General features: G+C 46.2%; 2 protein-coding genes across 9 annotated transcripts in view; one reads left to right on the top strand and one right to left on the bottom strand.

Moving 5' to 3' along the window:
- The window catches only part of Gemin5 (gem nuclear organelle associated protein 5), a 45,233-nt gene extending 40,454 nt beyond the window's left edge, over window positions 1–4,779 (bottom strand). For 6 of the 8 annotated variants that reach the window (XM_032911952.1, XM_032911954.1, XM_032911957.1 and 3 more), the window contains exons 1-4: window positions 4,528–4,779; window positions 3,640–3,800; window positions 1,876–2,057; window positions 142–293 (exon numbers count right to left, since the gene is read on the bottom strand). In XM_032911952.1, coding sequence (XP_032767843.1) covers window positions 142–293; window positions 1,876–2,057; window positions 3,640–3,800; window positions 4,528–4,693 — 661 coding nt within the window. In that variant the 5' untranslated portion in view covers window positions 4,694–4,779. Of the gene's footprint in view, window positions 1–141; window positions 294–1,875; window positions 2,058–3,639; window positions 3,801–3,970; window positions 4,415–4,527 lie in introns of those variants that run through there. The other 2 variants (XM_032911953.1, XM_032911960.1) reach the window with 2 other exon arrangements.
- Window positions 4,780–7,264: 2,485 nt separating this feature from the next.
- Window positions 7,265–15,797, top strand: Mrpl22 (mitochondrial ribosomal protein L22). The gene is made up of 7 exons (XM_032911951.1): window positions 7,265–7,350; window positions 7,431–7,479; window positions 9,314–9,431; window positions 11,508–11,573; window positions 12,230–12,307; window positions 13,373–13,442; window positions 15,498–15,797. Exons 1-7 carry the CDS (start codon window positions 7,272–7,274, stop codon window positions 15,707–15,709), a joined length of 672 nt encoding a protein of 223 aa, XP_032767842.1. The 5' UTR covers window positions 7,265–7,271; the 3' UTR covers window positions 15,710–15,797.
- The last annotated feature ends 1,943 nt before the right edge of the window (window positions 15,798–17,740 follow it).

The following is a 17,740-nucleotide window of genomic DNA, read 5'->3' as shown; positions in this document are numbered from 1 at the left end:
AAAGTAACTCCCCAAACTGAGCTCCTCCCCTTTTCCTAGTTTGATCTGTGAGGCTGCCTTAAGAGTATAATTCAGAAGCTGCAATTTAACACTTAGTTCTTTAGGTCTGAAAAGAGCAGAGTTCTCCTTCCATCATCTTACCTGAGTTTTCCTCTTGGTTTATAGATAAGCAGTCTTCACCAGACAAAGGACACCAGGCTATGGAGTGGATTTCATCGTCGTGCCCTCGAAGCCTGTGAACAACTTCTCCCTTTTTACTGATGTCAATGATAATCACTATGCCGTCTTTGTAGCTGAAAAGTAAGGTAGAAATATTTCAGGGGCCCGCAGATTCACACTGCCAAACCTCACCTGTCTGAGCTCTAACCCAAGCAGCACAACTTCCCTTTTTCTTCCTTTCTGTCTGTTTAGATACCAGCTCAAATCCTACAGATGTTTACCCTGAGACTCTACACTCTACTCTTTCTCTGAAGACTCCCTTTCCACCATGCCACACCTCCTTTTACAGCTGTTTCCAGACCTCCAGGGCAGACCCTGACAAAAAGACAAGGCTTTCTTCCCCTCCTCTACCTGCCTCTCCCAGTACCCACTAAGTTTACAGATTGTCTGCATTGTGATACCCTGAAAGCAGAATTTAGCAATAAAAAGTTAACTAATAAACCTTTTTTTTTTTTTTTGAGACAGCTTTACGAATTGCAGACTGGCTACAAACCTACTATGTACCAAGAAGGATCATGAACTTCATTCGCCTCCCAGGGGCTGAGACCACAGGCATGAGTCAACATATTTGCTTTAGACAGTACTGGGAACTGAACCCAGGCCTTTGTATGTGCTAGACAAGCACTCTGCCAGAGGAGCTACAGACTTAGCTCCACAAATGATACTGCTTTCCAACTACAAACTTAACAAGAACCATTAAACTGTAGCTTAGAACTGTATTAGTCCTCAGTGTCAATCTATGAATTCAGCAGAAACAGAGATTTAATAGCTCTTTAAAAAGCGAATTATTTTGAACACATTAAAAAGTATTTCCTGGGAGCCAGAGAGAGTTCAGCACTGAGGAGCAGTGGCTGCTCTTCTAGAGGAACCAAAGTCCCAGTGTTCATGACGTAGATCACAACCATCTGTCACTCCAGTCCCTGAGGATCTGGTGCCCTCTTCTGGTCTCCTAGGGCACTGCAAGCACATGGTACACAAAACACATATGCAAGCAAATAACTGGTAGAAAGACAACCAACCAAAAAAAATCCCAACCAACCATCCAAAAAACCCTTGAACTTTAAGGCCTAAAGTGTCTTATACTTAGCTTAAGGGAAAAACAAAACAAAACAAAAAACAACCCTACCAGAACAGCTTATATCGACTCCTACCAAATTTCTGCCTTGATTTCCTAGTGGTAGCTAATATTTCTTAGTTATAATCAAGCATCCCTGGCCTTTCTTTATAAATGTTCCCAAGTAAGACACAAACTATTCTGTACATCCAAAGACTTCATAGACGGTTATCATGAACCTGGCTTTCTTTGTCCTATTTGTGAGGTACACGTTGGGATACACATAGCCCTAGTTCCGGTTCATGAAGCAGTCACCTGACACTCTAGTTAATGCCACATTCAAGTCTAAGTCAGCCAAGAGTGAAAGGCATTTCTAACTTTTGAAGGGTGGCTGGAAAAACTGGACAGAAAGAGGGCAGAAAGCAAGTATCCTAGAAAGAGGGGGAGCAGAGAAAAGCCTGGATTGAGAGATCACAGGAACATATGATACCCCGGGCTGCAGTCTGTCCTCTGAGGACTGAGGCACACAAGGCAGGGGCATGAAAAGCAGGACCATAAATTAAGCCAAACCATCAGCAGACAGCGCAGTGCTCAGTACTCACCCAATGGCTACTAGATTTTCGTGATGAGGTGAACACGTCAGACAGAATATGGCTCTGGGCTCTGTGAAGAGGTGCTGGCTGTCACTTCTGTTAAGCCAGTAACAGAAAACAACTCCTTTTTCATCCCCAGAGACTATTAAGTCCTTAACTGTCGGAGACCAATGAAGTGCTGATATTGTATGCTTCAAACAAAGCAAAGCCAGATGAGTCTCATTTGTTAACCAGCCTAATACTGGGTACACATTACAGGCACTTACAAAATATGCTATAACTACCTGTACAGCAATACAGTAAATCTACAGTTAGAACTTTTTGTGTGGTTCTAAAACAGTCTCACTTTGCAATCCAGGCTGGCCTGGAACTCAAGGCAATCCTCCTGTCTGTCTTCTGAGTACTAGAATTACAGCCATGTACCATCATGCCCTGGGACATAGACATAGATGCACAGGCACACACGGACAGACAGATAGACAGACGCACGCACGCACGCACGCACGCACGAGTCTCTCTCTCCCCCCTCCTTCCTCCCCACAGATACACACACTACATACACACTCTACACACACACAGACACACATTTTTACTAATGTATTTGTGCAAACACATGCCATGTGTGTATACGGAGGCCAGGAGAGGACAGTGAATTCCCAGAGCTGGAGTAGGTTATAAGGGTGATGGGAACAGTCCTTTGGGAAAGTAGGAGGCACTCGTAACCGATGAACCATCTCTCCAGCCCCTAAATTTATTTATGTGTTGGGGGAGCATGTGCCCAGCTGAGCATGTGAAAGCTGGAAGACTCTGTGGAGCCAGTTCTCTCCTACTTTCATGTGGACTCCAGAGAGTAAATAAATGGCTTGGAGGCTGGGGAGGCCACACAGTAGCTAAGAGCACTGCTGCTCTTGCAGAGCTTTGGTTCCCACACCCACATGGTGACCAATGATCACCAATAACTTCACTTTCACCTCTTCTCACCACACAGACACCAGGCATACAGGCAAAATATTCATACACACACACACACACACACACACACACACACACACACACACAATTCAATTAAAGAAAACAAAATAAAATCAGGTCATCATGCTGATAGGACAAGCACTTGGACCTGGAAAGTCTTCTCGTCAGCCTGGGGGTTTATTTTACATGGACCTACTGGCTCTGTTAAGACTCTGTAGGCTATGCTCTCTGTGGCTGTTCAACATGAAAGCAGCCAGAATCTCACTACGGGCTGGAGAATGGCTCAGGAGCTAAAGGCACTGGCTATGCATCTAGAGGTCCAAGGCTCAATACCCAGAGCTCTCATGGTAGTTTTTAAGTCTATAATGGGATCTGAATGTCCCCTTCTGGTGTGCAGTCATACATTAGAAAAACTGCTCATACATATAAAAGACTGACTATATAGCCAAACTAATGTTACTTTCACAAATAGGCAGCTTAGTTAACGTGTGTTTTCTCTCTTTTTTGGAGATCTCCTGTAGCCCAAGCTGGCCTTGAACTCCCAATCTTTCTGCCTCCATTTCTCAATGCTTCGATTACAGGTGTGCACCACCATGCCCATTTATGCAGTTCTGGGGACTGAGCCCAAGGCTTTGAGGATGCTAGCCAAGCACTCTACTGACTGAGTTATTATCCCCTACCAATAACTCTGCTTTCTAAACAAAACATGTCTTTCCAACACATCTAACTAATCAACACAAGTTACTAGCATTCCTCCACATGGATGAGAGAAACTAAAAACATTCTCAGGATGCACATTACCTGATGGAGCGCGTGTTCTGTCACTACAGCCTTGGTCTCTACATCCCAAATCTTCACAGTCCCATCATCTGAGCTGGTGGCACAGAGGTTGTATTGTCCAGGGTGATGAGAAAAAGTGAAACCAGATACTCTTTCAGTGTGTCCCACCAACTCTCCTACAACTGCAAGCAGAACCAGCCTTAGTTAACTAAACCACTATCCAGACAATTAGACTGCATGTTGCTGCACGAACAACAAGCAGTCGAACAGGAGTCACTTAACACACACGGAACAGAAACATCCATGGACTAATAACAGAAACGCTGGGTGCCAGTAATTGGGGACTTCTTACAGGGTCATTTTCTTTGAACTTCAGTATTCTCATCTACAGAGCAATGTTCATGTCCTTTGTCGAGCCAGGTTCACAGGCTGAGGACCAGTCCTAGTTCACCGGTGAATGTGAAAGACACATATTTACTTAACTTTGTCTTGAGTTAGGATCTTGCTATGGAGCCCTTGCTTGGCCTGGAACTCACTTTACGTAGCCTAGGGCTGGCTTCGAACGCGCGGCACTCCTCTAGCCTCAGCCTCCCAAGTATTTGGGATCACGGACAAGCATCATCGCGTCTGGCGCAAATTCAGACTCACCCCACTCATCCTACAGAAACCAGCACCTCGTAATTGCCCAGCAAGAGCTGAGAACAGAGAACAGCCCCCACCCCAGGGGGCGTCCTGGGGCCGGCAGGGCCTTGGCAAAGCAGGAAGGCCAGGAGCGCGGTACATGCCGGGTCTAGGCTGGGTCAGCCTCTCCAAGCATGAGGGGCCACGTGCGCGCGCCGCCGGAGCCGGGGACTTACAGACCCCCAAGAGGAGGGCGGGAAGGATCGCGCCCGCCCGTGGGGGGCTCACCTCGAAACGGGGGCGCCCCTGGGCTCGCGCCGGCGCCCGGGCCCACGCGGACGAGGAAGACGGAGGTCCGCGCAGCGAAGCCAAAGATGCCTCCGGGCGCCGCGTCGCTGCAGCGCGCGCAGTACCAGTTGGGGGACGGCGGAAGCGTCCGCGGCTCTGGTTTCATCTCCGCGGCCGCCGAGGCTCAGCCGAGGAGCTCCGGTACGGTGGTTCGCAACCGCGGCGTGTAGCGGGAGGGGGCGGGATCGAGTTAAACCCCGCCCCTGAAGGCGGGCGCTACGGAGCGCGCCGAGGCCCAAGCCGCGCCTCTCACTCTAGTGCGCCGCCTGGGACTAAATTCTAAGCCCCGAGGTTAAGCATTTTCTTTAATTAAGGATTTAGACCTGTGGAACCGGCCAACCAGCCACTGAGGTTTAATCTTCAAGGCAGTTCATTTTTATTTTCTAATGCTACGTATCGGTATTCTTTGTCAATTTTGGAAGGTGTTTTAAAGACAATTGCAAGAATGTATTAAACTAAAATACTGAAAGGATGAATCTGATCTTTGGCTCAACACTCGGGAAGCTGAGGCAGGAGGATTGCCCTGAGCTCCAAGCCAGGCAGCCTAGGCTATCGTGTGAGAGCCTGTCAAAATAAATTTTTTTTTTTAAAAAAGGAAATGAGTCAGAAATTAGAGAGGGCAGGAAAAGATTCTGTAGTTGGGAGGGAATTCTGACTCTGGGTTCTTGGTGTTCAAAGATTAAAGAGCAGAGGTTTGACATTGTGCCTCCTGCTTAATGGAGTGCCAATGCTGAGAGAACTGGTTAGTGGCATGAGAAAAAAAGAATTGGACTTCGCTTACAACTCAAACACGAGCAACTTGCTCAGATCCGACTTTACTTCTGTATTGCTGTTTGCCCTTCCTGAATGTGGCGTATGAAAACTTACAATGTCTATCATCAATAGAGAGCCCTTACCTATGCTAGCATAGCCTATGGGCACTAAATTCAGAGTCACCTGTTTCCACATTGATCACTAGTTTTGCCAGGAGCTTAGGTCCAATCTGTCCAGATGTTTCTCACTTCTTAATATTTGCCTTGCTGGATTGCTGGATGAAATAAGGAGATTTAGTAAAATCCAGGTATCTATGGCAGTAAATGCACACAAATGTATTAGCTCATCTCTTAGTCAACCGTGAGGTTAGTAGAAACAGGGTATTGCACATCAGGTTGGTCTTGGTCTTTATTTAGTGTGATGTGTGTGTGGTGTGTGTGTGGTGTGTGTGTGGGGTGTGTGTGTGTGTGTGTGTGTGTGTGCTCATATTTCACAGTGTGTGTGCATGGAGGTCAGTGAGTTGGTTCTCTCTTTCCATGACATGGGGCCTGAAGACTGAATTCAGCTAGTCAGGCTTGGTAGAAAGCTTCCTGACCAGCTGAACCACCCGTCCCTGTTGGTTTTTATTTTGGGACAGGATCTCACTTTATGCTCTGACTAGCCTGGAACCTGCTTTGTAGACCAAACTTCATTGACTTCACAGAGATCTACCTGCTTCTGTCCTGCTGAGTGCTGGGATTAAAGGCATGGGCCACCGTGCCAGGCAATTTGGTTTCTGAAAGAGTTTTTTTAAATAATGTTCACAAATTTGTGTAAGTAGAATGATCTTTCTTTCTTTCCTCTCTCTTTTTTCCTCCCCTTTGAGAAACTGTATAGATCTAAATGGCCTGGAATTTGCAGCCCAGGGCAACCTCAAACTTGTGGAGATCTTCCTGCTTCAGCCTCTCCTATGCTGCGATTATGAACATATGCCAGCCACGACCCTGGGCGTCTTTTGAGACAGAGCCTGGTTTGTGTGTCACGGTGTCTCCTGATGTTGGTAGTTCCTAACAAGAACCCTGAGGCCCACTGAGAACATAGTTTGATGAATCAGTCTGTCTGCATTTTAGGCTTAAACACTATCTTATAGTAAAGACAAACTAGATCCATTCCTGTTTGTGATTAATCCTCTGTTTCTCACTGATTGGGCTATTCCCCACTGGTACCCTTAACTACAAATGGTTTTATGTGTTCCAAGAAATGGCAACTATGTTTTCGATTTAAAACCATCTTGTTAACCCTACTTTTGTTTCAAAAGGTTTTTATGACTACCTTCTTTTTTTTTTTTTTTTTTTTTTTGGTGCGGGGGACCGAACCCAGGGCCTTGCGCTCGCGAGGCAAGCGCTCTACCACTGAGCTAAATCCCCAACCCCTATGACTACCTTCTTAAGACCACCTTGCAATCATGACTTTGTCTCAGGAGGTCATTAGGAACTAACTTATTAGTCTGCTCCAATTATAGTTCTGCTCCTGTAACCCCACCTGGTAAATCCATTTGGAACACCCCTCCTACCCCCTGAGCTATAAAAACCTTGTCTTCATGTCCAATGCTGCCTTCCCAAACGCTGCCTTAGGGGAAGGCAGCTCCTGTACACGAATAAAAAAGCTTGCTTCAATTAACTGCTTGCTTTAATTAATTTGGCCATGACGACTTGGATCAGTGGTCTTTCTCATTATCTTTGCCCTCAAATATTTGGGATTTACAGGTTCCCCTGCCCTTTTCAGGCTGCTATGATGTGAGACCACAATTTTTCTAATTTTCAATCTTTATGAGGTCATTCTCTACAAAACAAGGCTGGTCTGACTAGACTTTCCACAGGACGACGCATTCCTGGTCTCCATGACAACGCACTCGGACTTTCCGGGTCCGAAAGGCAAGCCTCGGACTGCGCATGCGTGCAGGCAGCGGGCGTTTGAACTCCGAGGCTTCCGTAGGGCCAAGGATGGCGGCCGCACTGCTGCGAGAGTTGGGTAAGTCTTAAGGCTTTCTTAGAATTTAGGGTTGAAGCGGTAGTGAGAATCAAAGTTGACAGCTCGTACTCGTGTTGCAGGTGCACTGTGGGTACCTAACCTGAGGATCTGGACAACGCAGACGCTGCGGTAAGTGTTCTGCCACGAAAATTCTAGCAAGCTGTGTCTGGTCTGCATCCCTCAGAGTGCCCTTGTGTGCCAAGCGGTGCTTTAGGCCTCAGGTAGAGGGCGGTCCGGCCGGAGAGTGCTTTGTAACCCTGTGAGGACTGTTGCCTCCGAGGGCTCCTCTCAGTGTTTTCTGAACAGCCTCTCCCCATTCCATGGCCACAGTTCGACTCTTCCACGTTGTGTGATATACCAACAAATAAACATTCCTAGTTATTTCTCTGTTCACTTACCGTGGGCAAAGACTGTTTGGAAACCCGACGCTTGCCTGACGTTGTACACTCTACGGTGTTGTTTCTCAGCGCCTCAGACAACTATTTTGAACCTTTTGCTCTGTCAATGAGACCGAGAAATAGAGTTATAGATAAAAGCTGGATAATCACGGGGTCTGGAGAGATGGCTCAGCCATCTGGTTGCCCTTCTAGAGGCTCTGGATCCAATTCCCAGAACCACAAGTTGGCTAACAACGGTCTGTAACTCCAATTCCAGGGCATCCAATACTCTGTTCTCTCTTCCAAGAGTAATGCATATCCATGGTGCTTACAGGCAGAATACCCAAATGCATACAATGAAAGCAAGTCTTTATAGTATATTGATAGGAAACTGGGTTGGTGGTGTGCGTCTTTGATTCCAGCGCTCGGGATGCAGAGGCAGGTGGATGTCTATGCACCAGCCTAGTCTATAGAGAGCTCCAGGACAGTCAGGAAAGGGTTTCAGCTGAAGGAAAACGTGAGCATCCTTGTTTCAGAAGGGGCTCCATGAAGTGCTCAGGCACAGCCAGAGGGGTCGGAATTTGGCGAGATGATGGGTGAGGCTACCGTTGTAGTTGTGGAAGACGGCAGTCCTGACCTAGGGTGGTGGCAATAAGGAAGGAGATGAGGCCAAGCATTTGAGAGAGTTCTTGGTAGCATTGATAATACTTGGTGTCTGGCTCTGACAGGGAAGTCGAAGATACACAGTAGAACATCCAAGGAAGGTTTATTTAGAGATGTGGAAGATGGCTGCCACTGGGGAAGACAGGAGGATAACTGGACATGTGGGGTGTGGAGGCCATGGAGTAGTGAATTTAACGTCTTTTCAACTTCCACTTACCTCTCCGATGGCTTCAATACTTGACATTCACTGATAGCACCGACCTCTCCTGTTCTCAGCTCTGTCCCTTTGCATAGGTGATAAGGACCTCTGCCATCTGTGGGGTGTGTCTTCATCCTCTGCTAGGTGAATCTTTTTTAAGAGTCATCTTTCCAGACGTGGTGGCTCATGCCTTTAATCTCAGCACTCGGGAGGCAGAGGTGGTAGATCTCTGTGAGTTTGAGGCTAACCTGGTCTACATCGTGAGTTCCAGGACAGCCAGGGTTATATTTGAGACCCTGTCTCAAATCCATCCCCTCTAAAAAAAATTGCCTGAAGCCACTCTGCAGTCCTCTGCTGCCTGTCCTGTGCTTTAGTTTTACTCTGCCTTCTGGTTCTCTTCCTTCTTTGTCTTGTGTATTTATCAAGGTTGGGTCAGATAAGGAGTAAGTCCATTGTATCTTTCAGTCTTTTTCAGGACTAAGCTGACTTACCACATTCACCAGTCAGTCAGGGCAGAGTGTGGGTTAATCCCAGCTCCCGTTTGCCTTAGAGTTGCTGGCATTCACTCTTAGCCTCCAGTAAACCAACTCTGATGTGTCTGATGATACATTGTAAATGAATTTCTGATTGAGAGCCTGAACTTGTCAAGGTGGTGGTGATGTGGCTCCCGGAACTGCAGCTAAGTTCCAAGTTCCTGTTGTCTTAATGGCTTCCTCCCTTTCAGAGTTTTACCGCAGTCGTGTATCCACACAAGTCCTTCTCTTGACATTTCTCGAAGATGGGAGAAGAAGAATAAGATTGTTTACCCGCCTCAGCTGCCTGGCGAGCCTCAGAGACCAGCAGTGAGTTTATGGGTGAAGTAATCCCCTAATTTTTAAATTTACTTTTATTTTCTTTTGAGTCAGGTCTTGACGCTGGTTTTGAATTCAATACTTAGCCCAAGCTGGTTTTGAACTCATAGAACTCTGCCTGCCTCTGCTTCCCAAGTGCCAGGATTGACGGTGTGCACCACCGTGCCCTGCCCGACCAGTACTCATGTTCTTATGTTCCAAGCAGTGAGTTTTTTGTTCCGGGTTAAAGGGCATTGTGAAATAATTTACATGTTCTAATTAACTGACCTAACGGTACCAGATTGCCTCTGCATCTTCGATTGCCCATGGCTTGTTTGCTTGCCTTTACCTAGCCTCCTAAACTGACCTAAGGGTTTGAAATGCTGATTTTGATGACATGAGGCTTGTTGGTGATAATCATCACCACCACCACCACCACCATCATCATCATCATTGGGCTTTTTTTGAGACAGAATCCATGTAGCCCTGGTTGTTCTCACTATATGGCCCAGGCTGCCGTTACATTCACAGAGGTCTGCCGGCCTCTGCATCCTGCGGCTGGGAGTAAAGTCGTGTGCCAGCACGCCCAGCTGGTAACTTACTGATAGTGAAGCATGACCAGTTGGAAATGTTGCTCTAACCATTGTGTATTTGAATTTAGGCACAGTGACAGTTTTGTTTCCTTTAAACCTCAGGTTTGCATTGCATCATTGGATGCCTACCACAGATGTATCTTAGTTTTAGCTGCTCAGTTAAAACTGCTTACATTGCATACTTGAGACTGTCGGAGATTAGTCTAGGGACATGTAAAGCAAAGTCCAGCTCGAAGTGAATTTGTGGAGGCATGCATACACAACTGCTAAAAGGTTTGGGAATTACACCTGAGCAGTACTACATCCAGTGTATGCAGAGGTATGGCTCAAAGCCAGGGCTAGGCAAACATTCTAACAGCTGAGCCACAACTCCAGCTATGTATTAAAAAAAGACTTTTAGTAAAAAAATTTAAAAAATATATTTTTTAAGTGGTAGACAGGCCAATAGTGGGAAGAAGGTGGACTTTGGGAGTCTGTGGAGAGCTTTGGGAGTGTCTTATTAGGGTTTCTATGGCTGTGAAAAGACACTGTGACCATGACAATGCTTATAAAGGAAAATATTTAATTGGGCCTGGCTTACAGTTCAGAGGTTTAGTCTGTTATTGCCATGGTGGGCAGCATCGTGGTGTGCAGGCAGACAGGTGTGGAAGAGGAAGCTGAGACTTCTCCATCCAGATCTGCAGACAACAGAGAGAGACAAAGCAGCACTGGGCCTGACCTGAGCTTCTGGAACCTCAAAGGTCACCCACACTGACACACTTCCTCTACCAAGGCCACATGCACTGTAACAAGGCCACGCCATGTCCCAGTCCTTTCAAATAACACCACTCCCTGTCCACCTATGGGGGCCATTTTCATTCAAACCACCACAGGAAGCACCCATGTTAGACCTGGATCCTCCCATGCCTGGCTGTTCCTCTGATCACAGGTTTTTAGGTCTTGATCAGACCACTTAGTTTGTCAGTTTCAGTTTATGAAAGGATTATAAGACAGTTCCTCTCCCAACTGAACTTACTAAAAAGTGCTTTGTGAATTGTGAATTACTCAATATCTACTTGGTTAAAAAATTATAGTTTCAGGACTTGAGAGGTAGCTTAGTGGTTAAGAACACTTGTTCTTGCAGAGGGCCTGAGTTCAATTCCCAGTACCCATATGTAACCCCAGTTCTAGGGGAATTAGTGCCTTCTGACCTGCAAGGGTACCAGGTATGCACCTGATGCACATCTGTGCAGACAAAACATGCATACATATAAAGTAAATAAATTTGAAAAGATTATAGTTTCCGTTTCTTTCTTACTAATCTTTTTTTAACATAATGAGACTGAAAAAAGGCAAATTTGTCTGAAGGCTTTGTCTAGAGTCTTTGTAGTATTTTGTTTTATTTCCTGTGACAATAGTTTTGTCATTAGGCATAGAGTATAGGAAGTAAAAGCTATGTCACTGTCACTTTGATGAACCTGCTGAAACAGGTTTTTCTTTTTTTCCTATTTGCAAGGAAATTTACCATTGTCGGAGACAGATAAAATACAGCAAGGACAAGATGTGGTACCTGGCAAAATTGGTAAGCTAACATGACTACTCCCGTGTGATACCCAGGAAAAGAAGCCGTGGCTCCTCCTGAGGACTGCAGTATGAATGGTTTTTATCCCAGTGTTCCCAGGGAGTAGGGAGTGTCACTGTGTGTCCAGTGGCCCGCAGGTTATCAAGAGACACTAAATACATTTGAAGCCAGGGCAGCAGAATTGCGGGCAGCCAGAGGACTGGGGCACCTGCTTGCTCACCTGGCGTAGTTTTAATATCGTAACACAGTGGGTTCTTAAGTGTTTATCTTGGTGAAGAAGGGAGAGACAACCCAGGACAAAGGTTTAACCTCAGGATGCTGTTGGTTCTTGTGTGTTCTTAGTGAGGAGCAGAGAGAAATGCAGCAGATACAGAATCCTTTATCCCATGTGAGATGGACGAGTGTGGTTGGTATCACACTGTCTTTCAGTCATGTCTGCCTTAATAGTTCTGAAACCGTTACACAGAAAGCTTTGGTTTTATCTTGCAGCACTTAAAGTTTGGTTTTAACTAAGAAGTAGGATCCCTTTCAAACCTCTGTTTTTCTATTTTGCTTGGGTTTAACTCAACAGTTTCCAGAATTGTACTGTAAGGCTCTCATCGTCACTGAAAGGGAATATTCCTTCTGAGTTTGTTCATTCATCTGACCTTCTTTAGATACGAGGCATGTCCATTGATCAGGCTTTGGCTCAGCTGGAGTTCAATGATAAAAAGGGGGCTCAAATAATTAAAGAGGTAAGACTTGGTGGTTGGGAGGGATGGGCATGCAGCCATCTTTAACCCCATATCCTGGGTTTCTGAAATTCATGGTGTACATGTATTTTTTTAGTGAGATATGGACTTGTTGCTCCCGGGTTTATGAAGTCTCTCACATTCCTTGTTCCTGAGAAATAGATGCTCTTCACTTTTCACCTGGGTTTCCTCAGGTGCCTTTACCTCATGTACCAGACACTGTTTAAATTGTTGGTGGGATGATTAGAAGCCTTTTCTAAACAATGACTTGGGGCTTATTCTGAGGGTGGTACTGAAGATAAAACTCAGGGCCTAGTGTTTGCCAGGGAGGTCCTCTACCAATAAGCTGCACGTCCATCCCAGACTTGGTATGGTTTTGGTTTTGGTTTTGGTTTTGAAGAGAGTCCTTTCTGAGGGGTGGGGAGCCAACTTCCACAATGAGAGCTTATGATTTAAGTGAGTAATTAAATGGAGGAAGCCATGGCATTGACTTGGAATCGTGCTGTCCCTAATACTTCTCTTGTGGTCGTGGGTTTGGATTTGTACATAGGTGGGTCCTAGGGTTGCCATGCCTCGCTGGGTACAGTACTAATGTGCAGGCACGTGCCTGATCTCCTTTTAGAATCCTGGAGTCCCTGACTCAGATTCAGTGTTCTTTGCCAATGGCATGGCCTAGGGGTGTGGACTGTCCTCCCTTCCCTTAGAGAGCCTCCAAGGCTCCATTGTAGCTCTTAATTCATTCTGAGGAAGGAATTCTCACTGTACCATTTTCCTTGATACAACCAGCAATCGAAGTTCATCATGGCTATGTGTAGTTATAAATGCCTTTAATCCCACACTCTTGGGAGACAGAAGTAGGCCAATCTCTGTGAGTTCCAAGGTATCGAGATCTACAAAGTGATAACTTGTCTCAAAAAACAAAACAAAACCCATCAATAAATAAATAAATAAAAGTTCACTGTGAAGTGTAGGCCTGAATTGGTATATTTTAGACAACAAAAGATGAGATATTTAATCACACTTTAGTTTAGAATCAGCTATCTGAGCGGGCTTCTTTTGTCATTTAAGGTTCTCTTAGAAGCACAGGACATGGCAGTGAGAGACCACAATGTGGAATTCAGATCCAACTTACACATAGGTAAGACGTCTTCCATCTCTAGCACCTGCGATGTCTGGTATCTGAACACTTAGACCTCCATTAGCGTTTAGCACTGCAGGGTCGGTGTGCCGGGAGTGACACTTGCTTGCCTGTTGTAAAAGGGGCTGAGGTGGGGAAGTCTCTCTCAGCAGTGGTTGTTACCCAAGGATCAGGACTGGCTCACGTTGCCACCCTTTACTCACAACAAAACCGAGAATCACCACAAATTACCTAAAAGCTAGATTAATCTTTAGTCGTGGAGCACACACTTTAATCCTAGCACTTAGGAGGCAGAAGCAGATGGCTCTCTGTGAGTTCAAGGCCAGTCTGGTCTACATAGCAAGCTTTAGGACAGTCAGAGCTATGTAGATTATTGGGGGCAGAGGTGGGTGGACAGAAAAGATAGATGAATTGTCAAGTGGAAGGAGGGGATAAAGGTTCACGTGTAAACTTTAAGGGTCAGTTTTGGTTAGTTTTGAAGATTTATTTATTTATTTTTTTGGTTCTTTTTTTCGGAGCTGGGGACCGAACCCAGGGCCTTGCGCTTCCTAGGCAAGCACTCTACCGCTGAGCTAAATCTCCAACCCCTGAAGATTTATTTATTTATGTGTATGAATGCTCCATTTGCATGTACACCTGCATGCCAGAAGAGAGCATCAGATCCCATTACAGACGGTTGTGAGCCACCATGTAGTTGCTGGAATTTGAACTCAGGACCTCTGGAAGAGCAGTCAGTGCTCTTAACCACTGAGCCATCTCTCCAGCCCCTGAAGGTTGATTTATAATGTGTTTCTGTCATAAAAATGACTGAAATGGAGCCTTCTAGTGATCAGGCTGAAGGACCTGCTGATCTGTATAAGAGAGAGAAACACTGAATCATCCAATCAGTGATCAGGCAAATGAATTACATAATTCTTTTTTTTCTTTTTTCTTTTTTCTTTTTTTCGGAGCTGGGGACCGAACCCAGGGCCTTGCGCTTGTTAGGCAAGTGCTCTACCACTGAGCTAAATCCCCAACCCCGAATTACATAATTCTTAAGAGAATAATATAAAATATATGAAAAAAGTTCAGCATCCTCAGCCAGGTTGGGCAAACACTCAGAAACTAAAACTAGACCGAGCGAGTGGTGCAGCTACGCCATCCTGAGCACACACCCACCCAAAGGGCTCTGAGTCAGCATACCATAGACGCCTGCACAGCCATGTTCCTGGGGTACTGTTGAGAATATCCAAGGTAGTACACATGCACAGACCACACTGTGCACCGTAGGGGGTCAGAAGACAGCTCTGCGAGTCACATCTCTTCGCACCTTTATGTGGGTGGATTCCAAGGGCAAGCTCATGTTGTCAGGCTTGCATGGTAGCTGCTTTATGTGCTGAGCGTTTGCAGTCCCATTCCTGCCTTGTCTGCCTGGGTGCTGGGGATGGAATTTCCCTTTGCCTGCAGGACCATATGTAATCTGTCCCCCATGCTCACCTCATCTCGTGTTTGTGTGCCCCATCGTCTGCCTAAGCAAGTCGAGCGTGCCCCAATCAGGAACAGGGATGGGGAGATCCTGGTCAGGTCAGGCTTCTCTCTCTCAGCGATGACTCTTATTTTATTTCTGAGACTTAGTCTCATGTAGCTGAACTGACCTCAGACTTGCTGTATGGTTAAGGATGCCCTTGAAATCCCGATCCTCCTGCCCTTCCTGGATTACAGGTGCCAGCACCACGCCTAGTCTCAGGGGTGCCTCTTGGCATCCCTTCCATCCTGTCAGTCTGTCAGATTTGTCAGATTCAGGAAGCTCACCGTTAATCGAAGCTATTACTACATTCCCTTTCCTCTGTCCGATGGAATGTGGCAGTAGGGTCCATGCGTCATGCGTCATCTAGAGCAGTGCCTGGCTCCTCGTCAGTGCTCAGAGACTTGTGCTTGACATGACTGTGTGCTAGCCCACCAGCAAGCTCCCGTACTCTTAGGATCGACTGAAAGGTGGGGGACCTGCTCAGCTGCTGCAGAGGCAGTCCTGTAGATAGCAGATGTTTCCCATAATTCTCTTTCCTTCCTCTGTAGCTGAGTCTACCTCAGGTCGAGGCCAGTGCCTGAAGCGCATCCGTTACCATGGCCGAGGTCGATTTGGCATCATGGAGAAGGTCTACTGCCACTACTTTGTGAAGCTGGTGGAAGGACCGCCACCCCGACCCGAAGCACCCAGGACAGCAGTTGACCACGCCAAGGAGTATATTCAGCAGCTGCGCAGCCGGACCATCATCCACACGCTATGAGCCGTAACGGCCATTCTGGTCCGCAGTGTATATACTTTACATTTATTTTAAAAGTAAAAACAAATGATTTTTATGCTTTTCCATTGAATTATTGAAGTGTAGTGTATAACTACAAAGTTTTATGTGTGGGGTGAGGGTGTGGGTGGTTTGTATGTTTCCTGGTGAGCATGTGCTGGGCCAGAGGATTTTTCCAGAGGATTGGAAGCAACCTTACCACTGCATTCTAAAACCAGACAGTAGGTGGCACTCTCCTCATGGCAACCATCAGTTTCCAAAGTACTAGTGAGACTCTCATAGACCCCTCCCTCCCTCCCTGAACAGTGGCATTTCCAAAACAGTTCAACTAGCTGGGGGGCCAAATAATGTAATATATGAGCCTATGGGAACATTCTTATTCAAATTATCATTTTTTCATTTAATTTTATTTTATGTGTATGGATGTTTTGCCTGTATATGTGTCTGTGCACTATGTTTGTTCAGTGCTTGCAGAAATTAGAAGAGGGCTTCAGATCTCCCAGAACTGGAGTTACAAATGGTTGTCAACTGTCATGTGGGTGCTGGGAATTGAACCTAGGAGCTCCTCAAGAGCACAAGTGCTCTTAACTGCTGTGCTTTCTCTCCAGCCTGTAAACATTCTTGACAAAGGTGCGAGAAGCAAAGAGAAATGACAGGTAGGGTGGTGCTAGGGCTATGCACACACAGGAGAATAAAATGTCCGTCTCTCTGCCTCTGCAAACCACACCTCAGAACAGATCAAAGACCCAAGTGCAGCTAGAAATGGGGAGAAAGAGAAAACAAACTTTTCTGCACTGGTAAAGAAGAGGCCACACATGGCTTCTGTCTAGCTAATAGTATCCAACCAGCAGGGGCCGCTGGTACGCAGAGTCTCCAGTGAGAGAAGAGGGCAGGATCCACATCCACAGGAGCTGAACAGAATCCAATTTCAGCCCATTGAGAAACTGAAACTGTTATCCCAGCACTCAGGAGGTAGAGACAGGTGGGCCTCTGACTTTGAGGCTAGCCTGGTTTACATACTGAGTTCTAGGTTAACCAGGGCCACATAGTGAGATCCTGTCTCAAAAACAAAACAAAACAAAAAGCCCAGTGTTTAAAATAAGCAGATGACGTGAGCATCCTTTGGGAAAAGTAGCCCAAAGGTAGATGAGCACCAGTGTCGTTAGGACTGTGCTCAAGTCCGACCCTGCCACTCTCGGGGAGACTCGGGGGTGTCTGAACATGATAACTCACACTGTTCGTGCTTGCAGAGGAGAGGAGGCCGCTTTTCACATAGGAACAAGATGAACAAGATCCTGTGTACAGCAAGGTGCGTGGAAGTCTCTAATGAGAGACTGTGACAAAGTGAACTGTCGCACAGGAGGAAACCAGATGAACTGACAATGATCACGGGAGGCGGTGGGGAGTCTGGTGGGCAGTCAGGGTGCTCTAGCCCGAATGCATGCTGTCATTAAGTATGGAAATGCCATACTGAGTGCTGGTCGAGTGAAGACAAAGTGGCAGTGGCACTAAACGTGATCCAATATAGAACACACATGCCCGCAATGTCAGGAAACCACTGCACAATTAGAATATGCTAGTGCAATTAACGGGAAAACATGTACAACTGATAATGTGTCGATAAAATGAAAAAGAAAATCAATGGATTCTTTTTAAAAATCTGGATGGTACTCCATGCTAAAATAAGAAGTGCAGGGCTGGGGGGCTGTTGAGTGCCAGGCAGCTGCATGCTGAGCTGCTGGGGTGGGCAGCAGGCCTGCGCTGACTGCAGAGCTCAGAGCTCTGGACCCCTCCTGGCCCACCCTCAGGACTCATTCCCCACAGGTGTTTTAAAGTGCATTCTCTGGGTCAGTAGGGGTCTGGTCAGGAAGAGGACGACTTTAGGAATTTTCCCCAGGATTGCTATGTTGGTGATGGATTAAATAAGGAAGTAAAAGGGAATCAGTAGAAAGTCTGGTTCTCCACATTAAAACAGAAAACTACTGCCACTTAGGTGAGACGTGAAAACAAAGACCT

Source organism: Rattus rattus, chromosome 9 (assembly GCF_011064425.1).
Source record: "Rattus rattus isolate New Zealand chromosome 9, Rrattus_CSIRO_v1, whole genome shotgun sequence".
Lineage (NCBI taxonomy): Eukaryota > Metazoa > Chordata > Mammalia > Rodentia > Muridae > Rattus > Rattus rattus.
Note: the sequence above shows the minus strand (reverse complement) of the source record. Positions and strands in the feature narration are given on the sequence as shown.